We start from the raw sequence: 27,149 nt of genomic DNA, 5'->3' as shown, positions 1-27,149 counted from the left end.
TATTGCATTCTGTGTGGACATAGTATGTGGCTAAACCTTAAAGTGATTGCACTGTAGTCTTCTTGCATAGTACTTAATTTGTTCTGTATATTGCTTTGCAAAGGTGATAGGATTGAGGAGTTTGAAAAAAGAATGAAGGTGTTTCAACATATTATATGATATGTTAAGCCTGGGCTCTTCCTTGGTGGAGACTTTGGGACGAATAGATGATGGAGATCTTGCTGATGGTCATCGTTCTTTAGTTTTTTCCATGTTGTGGCCCTGATATGGGAAACTGAAAGTCTAACCCTCATATTCCTTTTTCTTTGGGCAGTAAGATAAGCTATTTCCTACTTCTTTTTGTAAGAGTAATTCTGACTCAGCTATCCTCAGGGAAATATTAGTTTTCTTTTCCCTGTATAAAGCAGCACTCCCTCATCTTTATTTTCTTTTTACTGTTTCTTACTGCCATCTGGCATAATGTTTATTTATGGTCTGTCCCTGTCCCTAATGTTCTAAATGTACACACTAGAATGTAAATCTTAAGGGATAGAGTTTTATATAGTTTGGTTTACTGCTCTATTTCTAGTATCTAGATGCTCAATAAATATTTGATATGATGAATGCATGTTCAACATAGATTGAAAAGCAAAGAGTTTTTACTTGGCCTTCTTGGAAGCTTTTCTACTCCAATTGTGAAGGACAAACACCTGGACTGGTCTTGTAAAAGAGGTACTAGGTAAGGGATAATTTGGAAGGATACCTTAAAGATGGTGTTGCAGATTGGTGCTGAGCTTTGAAGACTGAGGTAGAGAGTTGTGTGGAAGAAATTTATTGGAAAGTGGTCTCTGAATCAAAACCTGTTGGAGAGTGAAGACAGGAGAATTGACTAGTGGGAGTAGAATTGTGATGCAGTTGTAACAAACCTGTGGGAGATTTGAAACCAGGATGGCTATTCTAAATTGTCCCTAGTTGGAATGAGGTGCCAGGTCTTTATATTCCTCCCTCTACTCCTATTGATGTCAGTGTGTGCAAGCTGCCAGTAGGAAGGAGGTGTGATTTTGGCCAAAGAGTTGCCGATGAGAGGACTTACCTTAGAGCTGTCAGCAGTCAGCACTCCCAGCAGCTATGGCTATAAGTGCCTAGTCCTGAAGGAGGGATCTGGGCAGCACACCACACTATGCACTACAGGTGAAGCCAAGGTTTCTGAGTCTTTGAGTGTTTGAAAAGTGATTGTACCAAATCATTCAGTCATTACATATTTAGTGCCAGATGATTTGTTAGGTGCTGGAGAAATGGTAGAGGGGAAAGTTGGGAAGGATTTTTTGGTTTGGTGTAAAAGATGAAATTGTTGTTAGATCTGCTGAATTTGCCATTCAGGTAGAAATTACCAGTCATTAGAGATGATAGTAAAGCTCAAATGTAAGATAAGAACTTGAGATAATGAGGAAATAGTTAAAACTGTAAGAATAATGTTTGATAATTAGCTAATAGATTAGCTTTCTGTTTTCTAGTTGATGATTTAATATAACAGTTTTATTATGCGTATGAAGAACCAAGTACTCTATATAAACAAAGTATTTCAAAAGGTGTTTCTAACAATAACTGCCAAGTCATTGTCATACATAATATGTTCCTAATTTCTCTAGGTTCTGGGAAGTTCTGGATTGTTTAATAACCATGGACTCCAAATACAGCAGCAACAGCAAAGGAATCTCTCATTGCATGAATACATGAGTATGGAATTGTTGCAAGAAGCTGGTGTCTCCGTTCCCAAAGGATATGTGGCAAAGTCATCAGATGAAGCTTATGCAATTGCCAAAAAATTAGGTACTAAATTAAAAAACAAACAAACAAAAAACAAAACAAAACTTATGCCACCTTGAAGTGGATATTTTTTTTCTTTTTTTGGTACCAGGGATTGAATCCAGGAGTGGCTTAACCATTGAGCCACATCCCTAGCCTTACTTATTTTTTATTTTGAGACAGGGTCTCACCAAGTTGGACCTCTTAGGACCTTGCTAAGTTGCTGAGCCTTGCCTAAAACTTGTGATGCTCTTGCCTCAGCCTCATGAGTTGCTGGGATTATGGGCATGTACCACCAATACTGGCCTTGATATGAAATTTTGATGATGTGAACTTTAGTTTTGGTTTGATGACAACTTTTAGCTTTTATTTAAAAAATAAATTTCATTTACTTAAATGGTAGAGTTTCATATTACTTGAAATTCTAAAATTATTATGAAACAATTTTGAGCTCCTGTAGTGCTGGTGACTTAGGAGTCACTTCTGTTGGCATTAGGAAGTTGAAATCCTGTTTTTAGTTGGAATATAATTATGGGGAAAAATATTTTGCTTACTACTTTGTTGCATGAGGGATTGGTGGCTGTGATGATTTTCAGGGAAATGATAAAGGAAAACTCTTAGTTTTTTATGTGGTTTTAAAGAGAGGCCCAGTACATTCCTCCTTGGGTCTCCCTAGGAGTGCTGTACCACTGAGCTACATCTCCAGCTCTGCCCTCGTTTTTAAAATTTATTTTTTGTGGAGCTAGGTATTGAACACAGGGACTCATGTATGCTAGGCAAGTGCTCTACCACTGAACCACTTCCCAGCCCTTTTATTTTGAGCAGTGTCTGAAAAAGTTGCCCAGGCTGGCTTTAAGCTTGTGATTCTCCTGCTCCAGTTTCTGGGAAATATAGGCATGGATCACCATGCCTGGTTTCCTCCTTGTTTTTGATGTGAAAAACATGAACTCATGGGAGAAAAAAGTAGTTGAGCTCTAGAATGTAAGCTCCATGAGAGCAGGGTTTTTTTGTCTTATTCATTCACTGATATATATCAAAGTCTTAGAAAAATGCCTGACACTTAGAAATCAGATATTAATATATATTAAATTAATTAAATATATGCTTATGTTTATTAGAAGATTCTTTTATTAATGACAGAAACTTTAATAACTTTGTTATTTTGAACTTGTATTAATCTCTTGAAAAGCCAGTTTTTGACTTTAGAAAATAAGGTTGTTTACATTTAACATGAGAACACAATAATGAAATAATGTACTAGCTATGCACTGCCTTTCATCCCACCTTATGTACACAGTTTAGCAAAATTAATCTCTCTTGTATACACATTTCATTAATATGGCTTTAAGTATGCTTTGGTTAAGACTTTGCTCTTATTAGTTTTTCAAGAAAGATACAGAAAATTTAAGAAATGTTTAAACTTTGAAGTTTTCATCTTGATTTGTATGTATTTGTTTCTTGAATGGGATTTTCTCTGAACAGTGAGGGCATATACAACTTAAGAAAATTATTACATAAGCTCTGTTTTTGAATGAGTTGTCCATGATTTCCTTGATTTGGAAGCATGATTTTTCTTTTATAGTTTTTTGTTGTGATTAATAATCACAAACCCTTTTATTCAGTTTAGAAACAAAGTTCTTTTTTCTTCAGTAAAAGCTTTAAGTTCATATTAATGTTAGTGAAATTTTTGTTAACTAAAGGTGACTTGTAGTTTGAATTTGTGTGTGGTTAATATTAATAGGACTTGGTTTATATATCATGAGGTCAGTAAAAACTTTCTCTATTTCCAAATCATTTATAATTGGTTTTCTTTAACTACTTTTCTGTATGTTTTACATTTAGTCAAATTTTATTGTTCTGTCAGAAAAAATAATTTTTGTAAAAATTTGTTCATAAAAATGCACAGGATTTATTCTGATGCCAGTCTTTTGATTTATTTACTCTTTATAAAAACCTTTAATAATTCTTAGGTACAGAAGAAAGAACAGTTAATACATGCAGGATAAACTATAACTGAGTATTTCTGGCAAGTTCTCTGGGACCAGGATTTACAAGTAGTAAGGAACGGAGCAGGTAGGAGCTCTGATTTTGAGCCCCTTGGAACAGGGGGATATCTTATTAATTGAGAAAGTGTGTTGTCACAAAATACTGTAAAAATGTTTATAGTATAGGTATGGGATTATTGAATAATGAAGACCATTAAATCTTTTTTTTTTTGAGAATTTTTTTATATTTATTTTTTATTTTTTGGTGGACACAACATCTTTATTTTTTATGTGGTGCTGAGGATCGAACCCAGCGCCCCGTGCATGCCAGGCGAACGTGCTACTGCTTGAGCCACATCCCCAGCCCCCAGACCTTTAAATCTTGAGGAGCAGAAGTGCTGCTTTTTAAGAGACATATTTAGTAACTACTTTGAAGACATTGAGGACAGTTTGTATTTTTGGTGTGCCATTAGTATCAGAAGATACTCATTATGGGATCTAAATGCACAAGGGTGTGGTGTGGTTTTATCAATCTATATAGTAATTCCCAATGCTGATTTTTGGCCATTTCAGGATTATTTTGGCTTCTTAAGTTACTGCAAAACTGACGTAATGCTAATTCTCATTTATTAAAAACTTTTTTTTTAAACTTTTTTATATATTTATTTTTTAGTTACAGTTGGACACAATATTTTTGTTTTATTTATTTTTATGTGGTGTTGAGGATCAAACACAGGGCCTCGCACGTGCTAGGTGAGTGCTCTATTGCCGAGCCACAACCCCAGCCCATATTAAAAACTTTTACCAAGAGTTCTAGTCATCAAAGGATATAATAGGGCATAAATGATTGCAGATTTGCCAAACCATTGCTTCCTTTCAGTCCTATAGGTGGTAGGAGATGTGAGGTAGCATGGAGTCTGTGGCCACCAGATTCTACAAGTGGGCTTCTGAGATGGCCCCCCTTCCTCAGTATTTCCTACAAATTTTATCATTTTCTGTGTGTCTTATGATATAAAACAGTTGGGAAGTATTGTCCTGCAGGAGGTTAGGAATGGAAGAATGGTTAGAAAGAATCTAATGCTAATTTTAAAAAGACATATAAATGAGTCCACAAAATGTAAGTTGGTGAGCTTGAGGATTATTAAGAAGTTTCTGGAATTTAATTAGAGGGATTAATTGTTAAGCGCAGACAAATGAAGGACTTGTAATTTGGGGTCAGTTGTTAAGAGCAACTTACTATCACTTTCTCAAAGTTAATTGCTAGTTCACAGAAATAGGATTTCAGTAAAGCATTTGGCAGAGTTCTGAATTGACCATAGAAAGATAGTTTGGCTTCTGCTGTAATTAGAGTCTCTAGTTTAGTAAATGTGCAAATTAATGAATGTCAGCTTGGAGGGAGATTTTTAATGGCTTAATACAGAACTTTGCTTTCTTTTTTCTTTTCAGTATTTTGCTAGATGACTATATTATGAGGAATATTTAAAGAGTATGCAAAAGATTAAAGCTAAGATGGATAGTGAATATATTTTAAAGACAGTGTGGGATCCAAAAAAGATCTTGGACCTTGTCTGACTAGAGCGTCGTGCCAAATCTGAAGTATAAGCAGAAGACTATAAGCTCTAGGAGGGCCGGTTAGGCCTCTCTTGCTCATTGTTGTATTTACATTTCCAGCACAGTATCTGAAATGTACATGAATCTGTTGAATGAATTAATGGAGTTGAATACAATATTTGTTTTAATTAGTTGTCCTCTGACTTCTAATCCTCCCCTTAACAATTGATGAGATTCTGTCATTATTTCTTATTTATTTTAGGCTTTTATTTAGCTATCAAGGGCTGTTTTATTTATTTTTTGCAGTGCTAGGGGTTGAACCTGTGCTAGGTAAGCTCTCTACCTACCACTGTGCCACATCCCCCACCCACTGAAGGACTGTTTTAGAAGGAACTTTGAAGAACCATCTTTTGCCCCTAAAGACTTTATTTTCCTAAATAAAAAAAATTGACATTTTTGATGAAGAGTTCTTTTGTCTTATAAAATGTTTATGAAAAAAGAGCTTCCTTACTCAACAGGTCACTATGTTAAGTTCCCAGTTTAATGATTGAATTTAGTTCAGTTCACTGATTTATTGACCAATTGCCATATTACATTTATTTTTTATTTTTCAGTACTGGGGGTTGAATATCCCCAGCCCTTTATATTTTTTATTTTTTGAAACAGGGCCTTGCTAAGTTACTTAAGGCCTCTCTAAGTTGCTGAGGTTAGCTTTGGACTTGGAATCTTCTGCCTCAGCCTTCCAAGTTGCTTATAGTCTTGTAAGCGTATAGTCTTCTAGTATACTACAGATTTGGCACTACTCTCTAGTCAGACAAGGTCCAGGATCTTTTTTTTAGATCCCAATACTGTCTTTAAAATACTACAGGCATGTGCTGCCACATGTAAATGTGGCTATGTTACATTTACATTGTTTGTATTACAGTTATCTTTGGATGTAAGTGAATATTTTTAAAGTACTAGAAAATCAGGACTTGGCAGGTAACCAGCAACAGGTAAAATAAATAGTGCCTGCTTCTTTTTGGACATTATTTCTCTAATTTTCTGTAGCCCCTGAGACTATTAGTTGTCTTCTCAATAAGAAAGTTATTGTTGGTTTTAATGAAATTTTTAAATTGCCTCTAATCTTTACCTAATATTGGATATTGAAATACTTGTGAATGATAGAGAATGTGGCCTATTGAAAAGGTTGATCTTATCTAAACAAAATGCTTTTAATCACAATCCTGCTCTCGTTGCAGGATTATGGGCCTCAAATTTTCAATTCTGAGTTTTTGTAAGAGCAGTGATAAAGTCTAGATTTACAAGAATTCTGTCCCATTTTTGTAATGTCCTGTCTGTCATATTTGTTCAGATTGTCTCAGGATAGCAAGTTTACATGTGAGAGACAGGGAGGCGATAAGAAAACATCTGAGTATCAGTTTTGTACTTTTAATACCTTCCAAAGCACTAGCAGTTTGAAATGTTAAGGAGTGGTTAAATTATTTTCAATATATAGTACTTTAAGAAATGATTTGAGTGACTAATTTTTTAAAAGTCATGGATCTTTTAGATGATGAATGTTATACTTTTTGATTCAAGAAAATCTGTGTACATTGAATGCCTCATTTTTTGATATTATGACTAAATAAGACTATTAACATCTATTGCTGTGTATATTAAATAAAATACCGTGTCTTGCATGTGGCTCCCTGCTTGATATCTAATAGGAGTGTTTTTCTTCTAGGTTCAAAAGATGTTGTAATAAAGGCACAGGTTTTAGCTGGTGGTAGAGGAAAAGGAACATTTGAAAGTGGCCTTAAAGGTGGAGTAAAGATAGTTTTCTCGTAAGTCATATATTTTTTTTAAAGAAAAATCATCATTATTAAAGATTAACTTAGCTGATAAAAAACTGAGATTTAAATTTTAAATGAGATAGGTTTTGGCTGTGATGTCTCAATTGGAAGACAAAGGAATTTGAGTTCTTTTTTTAATTTTAGTCCAGAAGAAGCAAAAGCTGTTTCCTCACAGATGATTGGGAAAAAATTGTTTACCAAGCAAACAGGAGAAAAGGGCAGAATATGCAATCAAGTTTTGGTCTGTGAGCGAAAATATCCCAGGAGAGAATACTACTTTGCAATAACGATGGAAAGGTCATTTCAGGTGAGTAACTATAGACATGACACAATTAGGACAAATTTATGACATTCATTTTCCAAAACTGAATATATGGGAAAGATTTTTAGGTTTTTAAAGTATTATGCAATCAATGTGTATAACAGCTCAATTCACAATAGCTAAACTATGGAACCAACCTAGGTGTCCTTTAATAGATGAATGGATAAAGAAAATGTGGTATATATATTCAATGGAATATTATTCAACTTTAAAGAAGAATGAAATTATGGCGTTTGCCAGAAATGGATTGAGTTGGAGAATATCATGCTAAGCGAAATAAGCAAATCCTGAAAACCAAAAGCCAAATGTTTTCTCTAATATGTGGATGCTAAGGTGGAGGGGCACTAGAGAAGAATAGTGTTACCTTAGATTAGGAAGAGGGAAGTGAAGGGAGGGAAGGGGAGAGGAGAGGATATGGGAATAGGAAAGATAGTAGAATGAAACAGACATTATTACTATATGTATGTATGTGACTGCATGACCAATATGATTCTGCAACATGTACACTCAGAAAAATGATAAATTACATTCCATCTATGTATAATATATCATGTGCATAAATGCATTTTACTGTCATAAATAAAAAAATTAAAATAAAAAATTAAAAAAAGAAATATCTTTACCAAAAATAAGTGTTATGTATGAATCCATTTGTTTATGTCATGAGCATAATATTTATGTTATTTTAAAAAACAGCATGATAAATGCTATAAAATTTGATATGTAATATTGTGATTAAAAACACTAAGCCAGGTGTGGTGGAACACGCCTGTAATCCCCAGAGGCTTGGGAGGCTGAGGCTGGAGGATTGCAAGTTCAAAGCCAACCTCAGCAACTTAGTGAGGGCCTAAGAACTTAGTGACACCCTGTCTCTAAATAAACTTTTTAAAAGGGCTGGGGATGTGACTCAATGGTTAAGTGCTGCTGGGTTCAATCCTTGGTACTTAAACTATAGGAAAACCCCTGCTGTCATAAATATGGAAATTCCAAATTATTAATTCACTAAGATCAACTTAAATCATCTCTGGATCATCTTTGATTCTGAGATTTTGTTGACAGAAAGTAATTTCTAGCAAAGAATCTAGTAAGGTATATCTATGGCTTCATCTTTTTCTTTTTCCACCTCTTGGTATTTTTTATATTTTGGTTTCGTTTCACCACATGATTTGGTACTTGGTAAATTGAAGGTGACATTAAGTAGCAAACAGTATAGTTTTAAAGAACATGACTATAGCCCTGCTATTTTTTCTTTATGGAGACTAAAATTCTAGCATTGGATATAGTCATCAAGCTCAATGAAAATCCTTTCTAGACCTGGTGTTTAGAGAGAGTATTAATCATTTTATACTATAATTATCTGCCTCCTTGAATGCATTCATCAGGTGTTATAAGCTGAATCTCTGTTAACTAGCTTTTCTTGGAAACAAACTGGGTACATATGAGGAAGTCTTCATAATTTGATGTAGAATATTACTATACTTAATTTAGAATAGTAAATTTTGAGGGTCCTGAAAATAGTTTCTTATGTAAAAAAAAAAAAACAACTTTTTTTTTTAAATAAAATATTGATGGGCCTTTATTTTATTCATTTATTTATATGCGGTGCTGAGGATCGAACCCAGTGCCTCACACATGCTAGCCAAGTGCTCTACCACTGAGCCACAACCCCAGCCCCCCAAAAAAACTTTTAAAAAATATTTTTTTAATCATTTTTTTCTTAAACTTATCATATAACAGGCATCTTTCCTATACAATAAATACTGATGTTCATTATTAAATTTTTAAGTAGATTTTCTTTATTGTTATTAACACATTAATTATATATATAAATGGGATTCATTGGGATATTTTCATACATGTATAATTACACATCTATCATGTCCATCTAAATTTCTTCTAAATTCCACCCCCTGCACCTACTGATATCTTTCCTAGTCTCTATTCCCTAGTAATCCCTCTTCTACTTCAGGTTGCCCTTTTTATCCTTTTTTCCCTCCAGTTTCTACATGTAAGAGAAAATGAGTTAACTTGTCTCTCTATGTCTGGCTTATTTTGCTTTAACATGAAGTCCTTCAGTTCCATCCATTTTGTTGGAAATGACAGGATTTCATTCTTTATGTCTTTATCCATTCATCTCTAGACAGGCATTTATTTCCAAACTATTGTCAATAGTGCCCCAGTAAACATGAGTATGTAGGTGTCTTTTTTTTTTACACTGAGCTGACTTCATTTACTTTGTATATATATGTGTGATAGCTAGATCATATGTTAGTTCCATTTTTAGTGTTTTGAGGAACCTCTATACTGTTTTCCATAGTGCCTTACTAATTTTTACATTCCTACCAACAGTGTATAATGTTTTTTCCCCATGTTTTTGTCAGCATTTGTTATTTATTTATTTATTTATTGATAATAGCCATTCTAATTTGGGTGAGATGGTGTCTCATTTTAGCTTTGGCTTGCATTTCCCTATGACTAATGATATTGAGGATTTTTTCCCATAGACTTATTGGCCATTTGCACTGCTTTTGAGCATGTGTGTTCAGATCTTTTGCCCATTTTTTAACTGGAATAATTGATTTTTGTTGTTAAGGTTTTTGAGTTCTATATTATATATTCTGTATATTAGCCCTCTCTCTGGTGAATAGCTGGCAAAATATTTTCTCCCATTCTGTAGGTGGTCTTTTTATTATGTTGATTCACAACAATTTCTTTATTGTCTATACCAATATCTTTTTTCTTTTTTTTTTTGGTACTAAGGATTGAACTCAGGGGCACTTAACCTCTGAGCCATATTTCTAGCTGCTTTTTGTATTTTATTTAGAGACTGGGTCTCACTGATTTGCTTAGGCCCTCACTACATTGCTGAACTCTCAGTCCTCCTTCCTCAGCCTCCTGAGCTGCTGGGATTACAGGCGTGCACCCGGCCTGTATCAATATCTTGAAATGATTCCCTTTTGTTTTCCTCTAGTTGTTTCAGGGTTTCAAGAGTTACATACAGGTCTTATATTAGAACAACTTTTTTTAAATAGCAATTTTTAGACCAGGTGCAGTGGTGCCCAGAGACTTGGGAGTTGAGGCAGGAGAATCTTTCTCAAGTTGGAGTGGAGGTCAGCGTTAACAATTTAGCAAGACCCTGTATAAAACCAAACCAAACCAAAAAAAACCAAAAAAAAAACTCCACAATTTTTTTTTTCTATATTGTTTTTCCCCTTGCAATTCTATTTTCAAGTAAAAGTGTCCTTTGCAATTTTCAATTTTTATTGGAAAGTATTTCTAAAGATATAACACTAGGTGGTAGTAAAAACCCACTCAGAATACAAGATAAAATGTTTTATTCTTAAGCAATAATTTTATCTCTATAGATTTTTATGTGGTAGAATTTAGTTTTATAAATTATTTTAGAAATTAAATGACACAAATCTTATATATTATACAAATTTGCAGAAATTATATTTTTTACACTTATTTATTTTCACAACAATTTCTTTTCCTTTTCATTAATGTTATTTATCAGCACCTATCATTTTCTTAGTTATGTTTTTATATTTGTTATAGCCAGAACCAAGGTGAAAATGTCTGGACAAACTGAGATAGGTGTTCTATCCAGAGTAATCATCTTGATTGCAGTCAGTGTAGCAAATGGAATATGTTATTAAATATACATTAGAATGTTTGGGAGGTAGATCAAATTTGAGTTCATTTTAAGAACTTGAATTTTCAACTATTTGAGTTTTGTTGAGGAAAAAATGTTATTTCAGTTATAAAAGCCTTACATGATTACATGATTGTAATAATTCAGGCTAAATAGCATAATATTAGTAAAACTATTTGGCCAAAGATATTATAATGTTCTTTGATATTGTCATTGTCACACTAGTTCAGAGTAGAGTTGTGGTTGTTGCTTTTTGGGGTATAGCCAACCTTTTTTTTTTTTTTTTTGAATCTCTATGAATAGGTCTCTGTTAAATGACAAAAATCAGTTTGCTATTTAAACCAAAACAGAAAGAGAATTTTTGATTTAATTAAAATCCTATGCATACAAATTTACTGATCATTAAAAATTGCTTTTTTTACCTGTTTCTGAGAGATGACTCATAAGTTCAACTGGTCTTCTTTAGTATCCATATCATACCTGGGTATATATCTATAATAGGGTTGGTGTACCAAAAAGATCAATTTAAGTGCCTACTCTGTTTGGCACTTTTGTTAAATCAGATTTGTTAACACTTGCCTAGTGCCTGTTAGTACTTACTTTGGGTCTTAGACAAATCTAATTTAACAAACCACATTTGCTGTTTTCATTTTCTACTGAAACATTATGGTCTGCTGAAAATGAGTGGCACATTTAACTGTATCAGTTTTTAACTTTGCTTAAAATAGATATAAAGTGTGCTACAGCAATGCCAAAACTTTCGTTTTAAAAAATGTATCTTTATTATATTAAGTGGCTGCTTTATATACTATTTTTTTATTAAAATTTTGTTACCAGGGAATGAATCCAGTGGTGCTTAATCACTGAGCCTCATCCTCAGCCCTTTTTTATTTTGAGTCAGGGTCTCGCTAAGTTGCTTAGGGCCTTGCTAAATTTCTGAGGCTGGCTTTGAACTTGTGATCCTCCTGCCACAGCCTCCCATGCCATTAAGATTACTGGCATGTTCCACTGTATCAGTTTTATCATACATTTAAAAAAATATTTATTTTTTAGTTGTAGTTGGACACAATACCTTTATTTATTTATTTATTTATATGTGGTTCTGAGGATCGAACCCAGGATCTTGTACGTGCTTTGTGAGAGCTCTACCACTGAGTCACAACCCCAGCCCCCAGCATACACTTTTAAATTCAGATCTCGTTTAAGGCAAACATTTTTGCAAAACCAATAAGAAAAATTTAGGTTAAGGTTATGAAAATAGCATTACTAGTTTATTTGAAATTATAATTATTTGCTTAAACTAATTTGGTTTGAAAATTTATTTCTAAGGTTTAAAAATTAAACTAATATTCTGTATTGATTTTCAAATTCAGATCTATACTCATTGTTTTAACTGATCCTTTATTTAATCAATGCAAGTGGTTGTAGAATTAGCATAAATAAAGGTTGTTCACTTTCTTTTATATATTATAATTTTATATATTTTTTAAAGTCTTAACCCTAGCTTTGTTAGATACTTATTATTTTAGTGAGACTTTAATATTATCTTTTTCCTGCCAGTAGTGCTGCCCTTAGTGCCAGTAGTGAGACCCTTCATTTCTTTTATCAGTTTATATAAAAAATAAAACTAAAATAAATGTTCAAATTCTTTGAAAGTTTGTTGGTCTCTACCTCTCATATTGAACATATTTTGTAGTTATTTGTAGATTTAATTTATGTGTATCCTACTTCAGTAGCATGTTAATAATTGAATAGGCTCTTCTTAAATATGACTCTTCCTGTTCTCTAGATCTTTGTAAAAGCCTATAATTATGAACTGCTTTGCAAGAGAGGAAATGAAGAATACCCTTCCATTTGAAATTTATAGAGGATCTTCAAATTAGACCATAATTGCAAGCATTCTCTTTCCTTAGACTTGCTAGTATATTTTCTCCTTTAATTTCAAAAGGCTCAGTGAATTCTTAAAACCTTGGTGGGAGAGCAGTTAACTGTAATGACTTCAGATACCAAGTACCCAGAGTTAGACCAGACTTCAGAGGATAAGGCATAGACCTGCATATAACACCTCTCCTGTCAGACACCAGCCTCAAGTTTGGGGATCCCCACTTCTGACCAGCTGACCACAAATTCTGGGGTACCCACTATCCCTCTGATTTAAGGACTTCAAGAGCTCAAGAAAATGCTATTGTTAGGATTACAGTTTTATTGTAGCCAAAGGATACAAATCAGAATCAGCTAATTGGAGGGACATATAGGGCAATATCTGGGAGAGTCTCAGATATGAAGCTTTCTTTGTTACTCAAGAATATATTACCCCCTTGGCTTCTAGATGTGTGACAATATCACCAGACTTCTGGGGTTCAGTTTTCTTTTTCTTTTCTTTTTTTCTTTTTCTTTCTTTCTTTTTTAAATATTTTTAGTTGTCAATAGATTTTTTTTTACTTTATTTGTTTATTTATATGTGGTGCTGAGGATTGAACCCAGGGCCTCAGACACGCCAGGCAAATGCTCTACCACTGAGCCACAACCCTAGCCCAGAGGTTTTCTTATTTAAAGAAAATGTTTTAAGTTGTGGTTAAAAACACAACATAAAATTTATCATCCTACCCATTTCAAAAAATTATTTTTATTGATACATTATAACTACATAATAGTGGGATTCATTATGTCATATTTATACATGCACATAAAATAATTTGGTCAATCTCATTCCTAGTTCCTTTTTTTCCCTTCTATTTTTGAGTATACAGTATGGCAGTATGGTTTTATGTACTTTTTTTTTCTAGATGCATATTTTGTGTGACAGATCACAAGAACTCTTTTGTCTTGCAAAATTGAAACTATGTCATTGAGCAACTCACCTTCCCCCATGCCTCCATTCCCTAGTAACAACTCTTCTACTTTCTAAGAGTTTGATTATTTTAGAATGCCTTTATGTGAATGGAATCAGGAAGTTTTTGTCTTTTTAAAAATATATTTTAAATTGTTGATGGACCTTTACTTTATTAACTTATTTATATGTGGTGTTGAAAATTGAACCCAGTGCCTCAAACATGCTAGGTAGGCACTCTACCACTGACTCACAACCTTAGCCCAGTTTTTGTCTTCTTATGACTGATTTATTTCACTTAACATATGTCCTCAAAGTTCATTCATGATGTAGCATATGACAGGATTTCATTTTTAAAGACTAAATACTATTCCTGTGTGTGTGTGTGTGCGTGTGTGTGTGTGTATATGAGGTTTTTTTTATCTGTTCATCTTTTGATGGATATTCGGGTTGCTTCTACCTCTTTGTTGTGAATAATGCTACAGTGAGTATTTAAAGTCTTTAAGGTCTGTTTTCATTTTTTTTTTGATATTACCTAGAAGTGGGATTACTGGTATTTCAATTTTCAATTTTTTGAGGAACCTGAAGTGTTTTTCCATAGCAGTGCACAGGGATTCCAATTTTTCCATTTCCTTGGCAAATTTATTTTCTGTTTTTTCCCCCCTGATAGTGGCTCTCCTAAAGAGTGTATGTGATATCGCATTGTGTTTTGATTTACATTTCCTTAAGGATTAGTGATATTGAATGACTTTTCATAAGTTTACCAGTGATTTGTACTTTTTTTTTTTTTTTTTTTGAGAAATGCCAAATGTTCAAGTCTTTAGCTCATTTTTTAATTGGACTGTGTGGTTTGCAAATATTTTTTTCCATTCTGCAGATTGCTTTTTCACTATGTTGATCATTTCCTTTGCTGAGTAGAAGTTTTTAAGTGATATAATCATATTGGTTTATTATTGCTTTTGATGTCATATATAAGAAATCATTACCAAAATCCAACATCATGGAGCTTTTCTTGTTTTCTTCTAGCAATTTTATAGTTTGGGGTTTTTATGTTTAAATCTTTAATTATTTTAAGTCAACTTTTGAATATAGTATAAAGTAGAGGTCCAGCATCATTCTTTGGTATATGGATACCCAATTTTTCCTGCACCATTTGTTGAAGGGACTTATTTTCTTCTTCATTGTGTATCCTTGCTGCCTTGTTGAAATCATTTAATAATATATGTGAGAGATTATTTCTGGGCTCTTTTCTCTTTCGTTGGTCTTTACATCTGTCTTTTATGCCAGTATGATACTGTTTTGAGTACTGTAGTTTGTGTTATGTTGTTGAAACCAGAAAGTGTGAGGCCTCCAGCTTTTTATTTCTTATGAGTTTTTTAATCTCTTTTTGAGATTACCTATGAATTTTAGGGTGGGTTTTTTCATGTTTCTACAAAAAATGCCTTTGGGCTTTTCATAGGGATTGCCTAGAATCTGTAGATTAAAAATGGTAATATGCACATTTTAACAACATGCACCTTCCTATCCATGAAAACAGGAATCTTTCCATTTGTTTTGTCTTCTTTGATTTCTTGCAATAATGTTTTGTAGTTTTCAGTGCATAAGCCATGTTGGTTAAATTTATTTTTAAATATTTTATTCTTCTTGAATTTATGTAAATAGGATTGTTTCCTTAATTACCTTTTCAAATTGTTTGTTGTTAATATACTGAAATACAATTAATTTTTTACATTTTTTTCACATTTTTGATTGTTACATTATAGTTGTACATAATGATGGGATTTGTTTTTATATATTTACACATGCACATAATATTAACAATATAATTTGGCCAGTATAACTCCCCAGCACTTCCCTCCTCCCTCTTCTTCTCCCACTGACTGGTCTCTCTCTCTCTCTCTCTCTCTCTCTTTTTTTTTTTTGTTCCAGTCTTTATTATTTCTTTTTACTAATTTTGGGTTTAGTTTTTTTCTGTTTTTTTTTTTTAGTTTTTTGGTTTTTTTTAGTTGATTTTAATTTTTTAAATACATGACAGTGACTGGTTTCTTTCCTCTTCTGATCTCCCCTTGATTTTCATGAGATCTGCTTCCACCTTTCTTTTCCTTTTTTCTCTCTAGCATCCACATATATCTATTGACCTTCTGAGTTTGACTTATTTTGTTTAACATCATGATCTCAAGTTTCACCCATTTTCCTGCAAATGACATAATTTAATTTTTCTTTCTGGCTGAATAAAACTCCATTGTGTGTGTGTGTGTGTGTGTGTGTGTGTGTGTGTGTGTGTACCACATTTCTTTATTCATTCATCCATCGAAGGACACCTAGGCTTGGTTTCATAGTCTGGCTATTGTGAATTGTGCTGCGTGTATCATTGTAGTATGGTGACTTTAATTCTTCAGGATAAATACCAAGGAGTGGTATAGCTGGGTCACATATAGTTTCCATAGTTGTTGTATTAATTTATAATCTCACCAACAGTGTCAAAGTGTCCCTGTTTCCCCAATCCTCCCCAGCATTTATTATTGTTTGTGTTATTGATAACTGCTATTCTGACTTGTGTGTTGTAAAATCTCAGTGTTGTTTTAATTTGCACTTTCCTAACTGCTAATGATGTTGAACATTTTTAAATTTGTTTGTTGGCCATTTGTATTTCTCCTTTAGAGAAGTGTCTGTTTAATTCTTTTTGCCCATTTATTCATTGGGTTATTTGATTTTTTTTTTGGTGTAAATATTGTGAGTTCTTTAGGTATTCTAGATATTAATCCTGTATCAGAAGAGTAACAAAGATTTTCTCCCATTCTGTATGATCTCCGTTCACATTCTTATTTGTCTCCTTTGCTGTGTAGAGGCTTTTTAATTTGATGGCATCTATAACACTTGGCATTATTTCTTGAGGGGTGCTGTTGAGGAAGTTGCTGTCTGTGCCTTTATGCTGGGGTGTTCACCCTACATTTTCTTCTAGGAGTTGCATAGTTTCTAGTCTAATTCCTAGGTCTTTGCTTTTTTTTTTTTTTTTTGGTATTTTGCTACTGAGGATTGAACCTAAGGGTGCTTAACCATGGAGCCACATCGTAACCCCCCCACCCCCCCCTTTTTTTAAAATTTTGATACAGGGTCTTGCTAAGTTCCTAAGGGCCTTGCTGAACTGCTGAGGCTAGATTTTAACTTGTGATCCTCCTGCCTCAGGTTCCTGAGTGCTGGGTACTGGGATTGTAGGTGTGTACCACCACATCTAGCCTTTGGTTCATTTTGAGTTTGATTTTTGTGGAGGGTGAAAGATAAGTGTCTAGTGTCATTCTTCTACTTGTGGATAACCAGTTGTCCCAGCACCATGTATTAAAAAGTCTGTCTTTTCTCCAGTGTATGTTTTTGGCACTTTTGTCAAGGATCAGATGACTATAGATGTGTGGGCTTGTCTCTGTGTCTTCAATTCTGTACCATTGGTTTATGTGTCTTTTATTTATTTATTTTTGCCAGTACCATGCAGATTTTGTTACTATAGCTCTGTAGTGTAATTTGAAGGTATTGTGATGATGTCCACATTGCTTTTTTGGCTTAAAGTTGCTTTGGCTCTTGTGGGCCTTTTATTATTCTTTCAAATGAATTTTAGGACTGTTTTTTTTTCTATTTTTGTAAAGAATATCATTGGTATTTGATGGGGATTGCATTGAATTTGTATATTGCTTTTGGTAGTATGGCCGTTTTCATAATATTCTGCCTATCCGTGAACATGAGAGGTCTTCCATCTTCTGAGGTCTTATTCAATTTCTTTCTTAAATGTTTTGTAGTTTTCATTGCAGAGATCTGTCACCTCTTTGCTTAGTGTTATTCCTAGGTATTTGTTTTTTAGTCTATTGTGATTTGAATTGTTTTCCTGATTTCTTTCTCAGCAGATTCATTGTTGGTATATAGGAAAGTATTGATTTTTGTATATTGATTTTTGTAACCTGCTACTTCACCAAATTTGTTTATTAACTCCTTTTGTTAGAATTTTTTGGATCTTTTATGTATAGAACCATATCCTATGCAAACAGTGATAATTTTACTTCTTCCTTTCCTATTTTTATCCCCTTTTTTCCCTATTTTTTTTAATCCCTTTATTTCCTTCTTGCCTAATTTCTCTGCCTAGAATTTCTAGCACTATTAAATAGGAGTGGTAAGAGTGGACATCCTTGTCTTGTCCTAGATTTTAAAGGAAATGCTTTCAGTTTTGCCCCATTTACTATAAGGTTGGCTTTGGTTTTTCATCTATAGCCTTCATGATGTTGAGGTAGGTTCTGTCTGTCCCTAGTTTCTTCAGTGTTTTTATCATGAATGGGTGCTAAATTTTGTCAAAGGCCTTCTCTGCATCTGTTGAGATAACCAACTGATTTTTGTCCTTAATTCTATTTACTTGATGAATTACATTTATTTGTATATATTAAACAATCCTTGCATCTGTGGAATAAAACCAACTTGGTCATAGTGTTAATATGTTAATGCAACTGATTTTTGGTTGTTTGTTTTATTTCCTACAATTTTGCTGAACTTGTTTAGTTTTTTTTTTTTTCCCTGTTGGGATTGTCAGGGGTTTTTATATACATTTGTGAAAAAGATAATTTTTTATGTACACTTGTGAAAGAGATAATTTTAATTTTCATTTTTTTTTGGGGGGGGGGAGGTGTGTTTTTTGTTTCTTTTTCTTACCAGATTTTTCTGTCCAGGACTTCTAGTACTATGTTGAATACAAGTAGAGAGAGCTGACAACCTTTGTATCTGATGTTAGAGGGAAAGCTTTCAAAAGGTTTTATTTGACTTAGTGTGATGTTGACTGAGCTTTTTGCCTATAGTCATTACTATATTGTATTTTATCCTGAAAGTGTTGAATTTTGTTGACTATTTTTTCTGCATCAGTTAAAATGTTTGTGGTGTTTGTCCTTCATTCTGTTACTATAGCATATTTATCTTTTGATTTTCATATATCAAATCATTCTTGCATTCCAGGAATAAATTTCACTTGATTATGATGTGTAATTCTTTACTTGTTATTTAATTGGGTTTGCTGTTATTTTGTTGAGAATTTATGCACCAGTGTTCATAAGGGATATTGGCCTTGAGGTGTCTTTGTCTGATTCAGGTACTGTTTGCTTCATAAAATGGGTATATAAGTTTTTCATCCTTTTCACTTATTTTGAAGAGTTTGAAAAGAGTTGGTATTAATTCTTCTTTAAATGTTTGGCAGAATTCTGTAGTGAAGCCGTCCTTTCCTAGACTTTTCTTTGCTGGGAGGTTTTTGATTAGTTGATGCAATGTCATTCCTCTTTATTGGTCTGTTGGTTTTTTTTTTTTTTTTTTTTTTTTTTTAATCTCTTCTTGGTTCAGTCTTCATAGTATGTCAGTTTCATATTACTATAATGAAATGCCTAAGATAATCAATTTATAAAGAGAAAAGCTTTATTTAGTTCATTGTTTTGGAGTTTCCAGTCTAAGATCTGGCAGCTAAATTGTTTTGGGCCACACAGCAACAATGGGGAGTGGGATGACGGTGAACTGCTAACATTACCAGTTAGGAAGTGGAGCAAGAGAAGAATACCAAGGGCCCGTGATCCCCTCTAAGGACATATCACCAGTGACCTCTGGGCCTGCCACAAGGCCTCACCACCTCAAGGTTCTACCACCTTCCAAAAGCACTGCCGTGGGGGACCAGGCCTTCAACACCCAGACTTTTTTCGGGGACACTCATTGAAACAATAGCAGTAGACTGTATTTCTAGGAATTTATCTATTTCTTTTAGGTTATGCAGTGTTTTTTGGTGTATAATTGTTCATAGTAATCTCATTCATGTTCTCTCTATTTCTATATTATTAGTTGTAATATCTCCTCTTTTATTTCTGATTTTTGTTAATTGAGTCTTTTGTTTTCTCAGTTAATCTAGTTAAAGGTTGATTGAGTTAGTTGGTCTTTCACCAAGTTAGCTTTTTTGTTTTGTTGATTTTTTTTCCTGTTTTTTGAATCTTTGTTTCTTTTATGATTTGCCTCCTTTGCTAACTTTAAGCTTAGTTGTTCTTTTTCTATTTCCTTGTGGTATAGATAAAAAGTCATGAGCTGGTGCTTTTTCTCAATCATGGTGAGCTGTTGTCAGTTTCTGGTGAGGGTATGAAAGTTTTCTGGTGCTGCCACAAACCTCTACATTCTCTTTTGTTCTCAGTGGCCCCCAGACATCCAAAGTGTGCTGGTTCCCCATCTGCATGTGGAGTCAGGTGAGACAGAAACCAGTCCCTTGGACAGCTCCTGAAGAGCCAGAGTGTTGAAAATATGTTCCACTCTTTCTTTTCACTCTCAGGGGAAAAGGCTTGTGTTCTCTTTTGTGATCCCAAGCTGAGTATGTTATGGAAACAGTAGATCCTAGAATAGAACCCTGAGATTAGTCTTTAAATTTTTTAATAGAAGTCATGTTCTTCTTTTCTGAGTGTAAAACTGTTTATAATAAATATTTTTTGAAAATACTTTAAAAATAACATGTATCTTTTTATATTTTATTTCTCTCCTTTGTGTCAAACACTATGTTAAAAAACAGTTGAGAATATACTCTAGGATTTCATCTTTTTTTACATAACTCTGTGTGTGTGAACATATATATCTCCCACCATTGATCAGTATTTTCCTATGTGATTTGATAATATTTAGTAATGGAATTTTACCATTTCCCTGTTTTGCATGGATTAGCAAATCTACTAGATAATTTGCTTTAAGATTTGTTTGATTTTAGAGGACTTCGTATTTACATCTTCACTTTTTACATTGTTCAAGATAATAGCCAGAGATATTCCTTTTCTTTCAAGGTGTTTAGCTTTCTTTTTTATGAGTTATAGTAGAGCTAAAGCTCAGAAAACCTATAACTTTTTCCTTATACTTTCTCTTTCAAATATTAATCCCTTATACATGATTTTCTGATGTTTCTACTTTAAGTACTACTTTAATGTCTCTTTAGTTATTAAGAAAAATATGTAGGTTGTATTTAATATTTTATTTTTTTATGTATTTTCCTGTAAGTTTTTGTGTGTATTTTTAACCTTTTTTTCCTTCTCAGGCAAGTCATCATCTTTGTCTTCTTTTTACTTCTCCATGGTTTCATTTAAGCATTTATAAAGGACACTGTGTGGGAGATGAGATAAATTCTAAGGAAATTTTAAAATGAGAGTAGGAAATAGTAGATGTTTAAGTCTAATAGTGTGTACAGATAATTTAAAAAATTTTATTGATGAATCCAAAATAAAATCTAAATATTTTGGCTATTTCCCCTTGTCAGGGTCCTGTATTAATAGGAAGTTCACAAGGTGGTGTTAACATTGAAGATGTTGCTGCTGAGACTCCTGATGCCATAGTTAAAGAACCTGTTGATATTATAGAAGGCATCAAAAAGGAACAAGCTGTTCGGGTATGTTATATTTTGAAAAATGTTTAGTTTGTAACTAGAAAATTGTAAGTAAAGATAATCAACTTTCTGTAAATGAAATAATTGTCAAACATCAGTTGTCAGGATAAGTATATTGAAATTGCAATTTTTAGAAGCATCCACAATATTTTTCTTTATATCCTCCATAAATATTTCAGTTTATATCATGAAATTATAAGGATTCCTTTAAAAGTGTCACTGTACCATTACCGGGTCTCGTAACATTAACAATAATTCCTTAATATTGTTGCTTATCCTGCCATTCAGTTTTTCCTAATTGTCTCAGATTATTGCTTCTTACATAGTTTGAGTCAGGATTCATATAAGTCTTCCATTGCTATTGGCTAATATGTCTTGTAGGTCTTTTCCAAATTTATAGGTTTCCCTTTTCTCACTCTTTCCATCCTTTTTCCATTTAATTGTTGAAGAAACTGAGGTCATTATCATTCATTATTTATAAATTTATGAGCTTTATATTCCCAGTATGCCATTTTAAATGTTCCTGTGTCCCCTTTATTTCCTGTAAATTGTACAGATGGTAGGAAGACTCTCTCATATATCTTTGTGAGAGATCAGTGGTTTTATTTTGGGGGTGTTATGGGTACTATTAAGAATTTCATGAAGTCTATGGATTTTCTTTCAGGGTATCCACATATACAATAAATTTTTGCTTATAATTTCACTATTTTTCTGTATTGTCCTCCTCTAGCCCCTCTCAAAAACCATGATAATATTTTAATTCTGCTATTGAATTAAATTATTCAGTTTGATTATAAAAATAAGTCACTAATCATAAAAGTTTGAATATTAAACTTTGAAATTAGCCTCTGTTAGAAAACAATGTCAGAATAAGTCTATGGTATTGAAGTACAGCAAGAGCAAGAATTTTGACTGGCATAAAATTTAAAGGAGATAGTGATATTTTCCTGATGAATAGTGAAGCCAATAATTTAGGCAAATGAATGGTATAAATGTTTGAAAGGGACAGAGATTTGACTCATTAGGTAGTTGTATGAGAGTTTGCCTGCAGGGGAAAATTTATATGAGGAAGAAAATACATGATTTACAAGAGTACTTGAAAGAATAATCTAGTGAGATTATATATCATCTTGACTAATGAGCAGAAATGATGCCTAGCACAGTGTTTGCAAATTAATGTCATAATGATTTATCAGAATTATGTTGCAATTTTCAAATATTTAAACCTATGAAAGTAATAAGTCACAGCCTTGCAATGAAATGGCATTTTATTTTTTATTATTCTTTATTCAAAATATCTTAACCAAAATTATATTTTTTTTGTTTGGTCAGCCAGTTATTTATTGGCATTTGACTCTTTGCAAAAATCATACTTACCCTCATAGTTTCATATTTTCTGTTACTGAAAGTCAAAAGAATGTGTTGTAGGCTTAAGTAGCAGTTGAAAATGAGGAAGGAATTCTCAGTGGTGTTCTTGAGCAGTGATGGCACCATTAGGATAAACATACAGATACATATTCTCTGTAGCAGTGTTTCAAAATTGCTTGTGGAACTTTAAAGTGATAGATGCTTGGTCTGCTGTAGAATTTGTGAACCAGAACTTATGGGTTGGGATATCGATATTTTGTTTAAAAAGCTCTATAATATGGTGGAAGGAGTTAGACATCATTATCCTAAGTATATGTATGAAGACTCGAATGGTGTGAAAATACTTTGTGTATAATCAGTGTCTAATACTCTAATTAGAAATCTCTGCTCAAGACTGTAAACTCTTCTACTAGGTTAAATGGTTAAATTCCTGTATCTTTTGGTGTTTGGCACAGTGCCTGGCATATGTAAGGTATTCAGTAGATTTTTAAATGAACAGGATAATAATATTCATTTGACTGTATGTGTCCTAAATTACCTAAAAGGGGAAATAGAGTGTTTGAATATTTTGTCTATTGTTAGAACCATTGGGATTGTCAATTAATTCTTTATATGTATTTTAATAAAATATAAGCCTCTCTTTTGAGTTTAGGTTGGCCATTAGGCTTAGTGGCAGTATGGAGGCTATGGAAACAAATTGTAGTCTAGGTGAATGGCAAGTCACTTGACTTTTCATTTATCATTTGTGAAATGAGCATAATACCTGCCTTGTCAGGACTTTAAGTATTAAGTTTTGTTTAACCATGTAGTGATAGAAGCTGCAATTCCAGTGATTAATGTTTGACTATGAGTGACTCATGCTTATTTTTTTAAATGATAAATTACAAGGTTTTTTATTTATAGTACTTTAATGCTGACTGAGCATATACAGAGTACTTAAAATAAAAAAGACAAATTGCTTTCAGCTTGCACAGAAGATGGGATTTCCACCTAATGTTGTGGATTCTGCAGCAGAAAACATGGTCAAGCTTTATAATCTGTTTCTGAAATACGATGCAACTATGGTAGAAATAAATCCAATGGTAGAAGATTCAGATGGCGCTGGTAAAGTATCTTCTTTTATCAAACATTGATTATGCATTTATGTCTCTGTCACATGCTTCACTAAGGAAGTTGAACTCATAAGGAAGTAAACTCATTCCTATGTAGAAGCTTATTTTATAATGAATTGAAAGTGAATAAAGTTGAGAGAAGCCCATTAAAATAAACACTATATACACACACACAGATCAGAGTTCTTTGTTTAATATGTTAACCTTCATCCACATGTGACTATTTTAATTAAAATTATATAAGATTTAAAAATTCACTTCCTTAGTAACACATATTTGAAGTGTTCATTAACTAAACTGGGTAGCATATATAGAGAACATTTCCATCATTGCAGAAGGTTTTATTGGGCAATGCTGGGTTAGAATATTAAGTGTGGTGGTAGTAAATAGCTTTAGTTTGGGGGAATTAGCCATCTGGGTCTCCGTGAGATTTATACTTCAGAGATGATGGATCTTTGCTGTTCAAAGGGATATGTTCAGATGCTGTAGTACTATTTTTAGCTACTAGAGAAATAAGATTAGCTTGTCACTTTGATGGCTTTTCTTTTGCATATGCTTAAAAGGTAAATCAGATTTGAATCATCATCCCTTCCATGTGTAGTTTTTTTTTTTAAATATGTTGCTCTATTCTAGTCTAAATTTTTCTTGTTATTTTATATTATCTGCTTCTGCTTTAATTTATTGTTCCTTTCATGTTTCTTTGGGCAATTCTAATCTTTTTAAGCATTTGTAGCCTGTTTTTCACTTTTATATTTCTAATAAGTTCTATTCTTTATCAAAGAAATCAACTTTCAGTTGGTCATAATATGATAGTATAAATAATGAGTAAATTCTGTTGTGATTATATAGTCTATAAAACTGAACATAATTAAACTTTTTGAAGAGTGTGGTATAAGACACATTCTAAAAATGCATTCAGTGAAGAATTACCTGTGTAATTACATTTCTTACCATTTTCCTGATTTTTATGTAACTTTAGAGAGACCAATTAACATTGAAAGCAAGCCCACTGAATACTTTACAACTGTGAAATTCAGTAGTCACATAAGGAATGTTTTTGTCCTCTTAATAACTATTTTTTCTATGTATCCAGGATTTTTCCTTTTTCTAGTACACATTTATATATGTTTAGAGGTAATTTTTCCCTAATACAGGAATATGTTTATTATAGAAAATTTTCAAAATGCAGATATAGGTATAAGTATTAAAAAAACCCTTATAGTATCCAATACCCTTTAAAGTTGCATGTAATTAATTTCATCTTTTTCTGTAATTGGAATCATACTGTCTATTCAGTTTGTAGTCTTACCTTTTTAATTTAAAACTATATGTAGACTTCTTTTCATGTTAAATATTTTAAAAAGGTAATTTTTAAAGACTTGTATTTATATGTCTTCAAATGAAACTCTGATTTTCTTTCATATAAATTCTTTTTTTAAAATATTTATTTTTTAGGTTTTTTTTTTTTTTTTAGGTGGACATAATATCTTTATTTTATTTTTATGTGGTGCTGAGAATCGAACCCAGTGCCTCACTCATGCTAGGTGAGCACGCTACCACTTGAGCCACATCCCCAGCCCCTCATAAATTCTTAGAAGCAAGATTTTTGGATCAAAGAGTAGTAGTATTTTTAATATATGTTTAATTTTTGTGTCAGACTTATAACATTTTAGATATATTTTACCAGGTAGTTTTTTCTTCTTTCCCCTTCCCTTCGCTTGTTGTTGTAATATATACCCAGAATGTCTTGATGCATACTGTGCCAGACATTGAGTTTAATCTCCATCAAACTGATAATGAAGAAAGGGTGACTTGTTTGGGTGGTTTTTTTTGTTTTGTTTTGTTTGTTTGTTTTTTTAGTTCTTTGATTTTAGGATGTTGAGACTTTTTCATTGAACTCTTTTCCTTCTGTGAATTTCTGTTGATATCCTTAGCTACATGTTTTAGTTCTCTGTGGTTGTTGTAACACGTTAGTATAAATTTAGGTCACTTAAAACAAAAAATTTTTTCTCTTGCAGTTCTGGAGGCCAGAAGTCAAAACTTGGTATGACATGAATTCAAAGTATCACTGTCTGGAGGCACTAGGGAAACAATCAGTTCCTTGCTCCTTCCAGCTTCTGGTGGCATTCCTTTGCCCTGGTCTCTTCATTTCAATCTCTGCCTCTGTCTTACAAGGATATCTGTGATGTCTTTTAGAACCCTCTTAGATAATCCAGGGAAATCTCCTCTTCTCAAAATCCTATTTTAATCAGATCTGTAGAAATGTTGCTTTATATATAAAGTAACATTCACAGGTTCAATGATTAGAACCTGGAATCTTTGGGAGGTCATTATGTAGCTTCCTATAGTAAACACACACACACACACACACACACACACACAAACATGGATAGTTTTTCTCATTAATATCATGAGGTTGTTATTTCTTTTTTATTTTAATGTATTTATATGATTAAAAAATACATATAATGAATTTCTGCCCATCTTATTCCTTTACTGGGAAATTTTGTCTTTCCATCCTTATTTACTTCCATTCTCTTTGTCCACCCCCCTGCCTTTGTTTGTTTGTTTCTTATTTATTTTTACCTAGTGTTTATTTTAGCAAGTACAGAAAAGCTTGCAAACTATACAATTTGCATCTTGCTTTATTTACCTAATGACAGATTCTGGTGATTTTCTCATGTGAATGGGCTTTTATTTATTAAGACTGTTACTTGTTGTCTGGCACATGGCACGAATATTTTTCTTTTCTGAGTTTGTCCTTTGTTGTTTAATATTGCTTGTTTTTTTTTGGGGGGGGGTACATATTAAATCTTTTTGTTTTGCATATAATCAAATCTCACTTTGACTTCCATTAGTTTCTCATGCTGTTATTTTTTCCTAAGATCAGCAACTGTTCATCCTCAATATATGTGTTTTTGTTTAAGACTTTAACTAGATTTAAAGATTTCACTTTAGCATTACTTCTTTTTTCTAACAGCCAGCTTTTAAAATTATTGTCAAATAAAGTGTTAAACACAGTATACTTTCCCAACTGATTTTTGGTGCGCTCTCCCTTCATTTCAAGTATTATTTCACAGATCTGATTGTTTTTGTACGGTAATTTCCTTCTTTAGAAATTATCTTTGACAACACAGATGAACCTCTAGTACATTCTATTAAGTGAAATAAGTCAGATACAGAAAGACAGTATTGCATGATTTTACTTACATATGGAACTTTCAAAATGTTGAGCTTATAGAAAAAAAGAGGGATGGTTACCAGGGTCAGGGGATGGGGAAAATTGGGAGAT

General features: G+C 32.9%; 1 protein-coding gene across 2 annotated transcripts in view; it reads left to right on the top strand.

Annotated features, from left to right (window-relative positions):
• Positions 1–27,149, top strand: part of Sucla2 (succinate-CoA ligase ADP-forming subunit beta) — a 45,093-nt gene that overhangs the window by 3,068 nt on the left and 14,876 nt on the right. For both annotated transcript variants that reach the window (XM_076872566.1, XM_076872567.1), the window contains exons 2-6: positions 1,629–1,809; positions 7,048–7,147; positions 7,301–7,463; positions 21,252–21,380; positions 23,711–23,849. In XM_076872566.1, the coding sequence (XP_076728681.1) occupies positions 1,629–1,809; positions 7,048–7,147; positions 7,301–7,463; positions 21,252–21,380; positions 23,711–23,849 (712 nt within the window). The remainder of the gene's footprint in view (positions 1–1,628; positions 1,810–7,047; positions 7,148–7,300; positions 7,464–21,251; positions 21,381–23,710; positions 23,850–27,149) is intronic.

The sequence above is a fragment of the Callospermophilus lateralis genome, chromosome 12, assembly GCF_048772815.1.
Source record: "Callospermophilus lateralis isolate mCalLat2 chromosome 12, mCalLat2.hap1, whole genome shotgun sequence".
Classification (NCBI taxonomy): domain Eukaryota; kingdom Metazoa; phylum Chordata; class Mammalia; order Rodentia; family Sciuridae; genus Callospermophilus; species Callospermophilus lateralis.
This window is presented reverse-complemented; position numbering and strand designations above follow the sequence as displayed.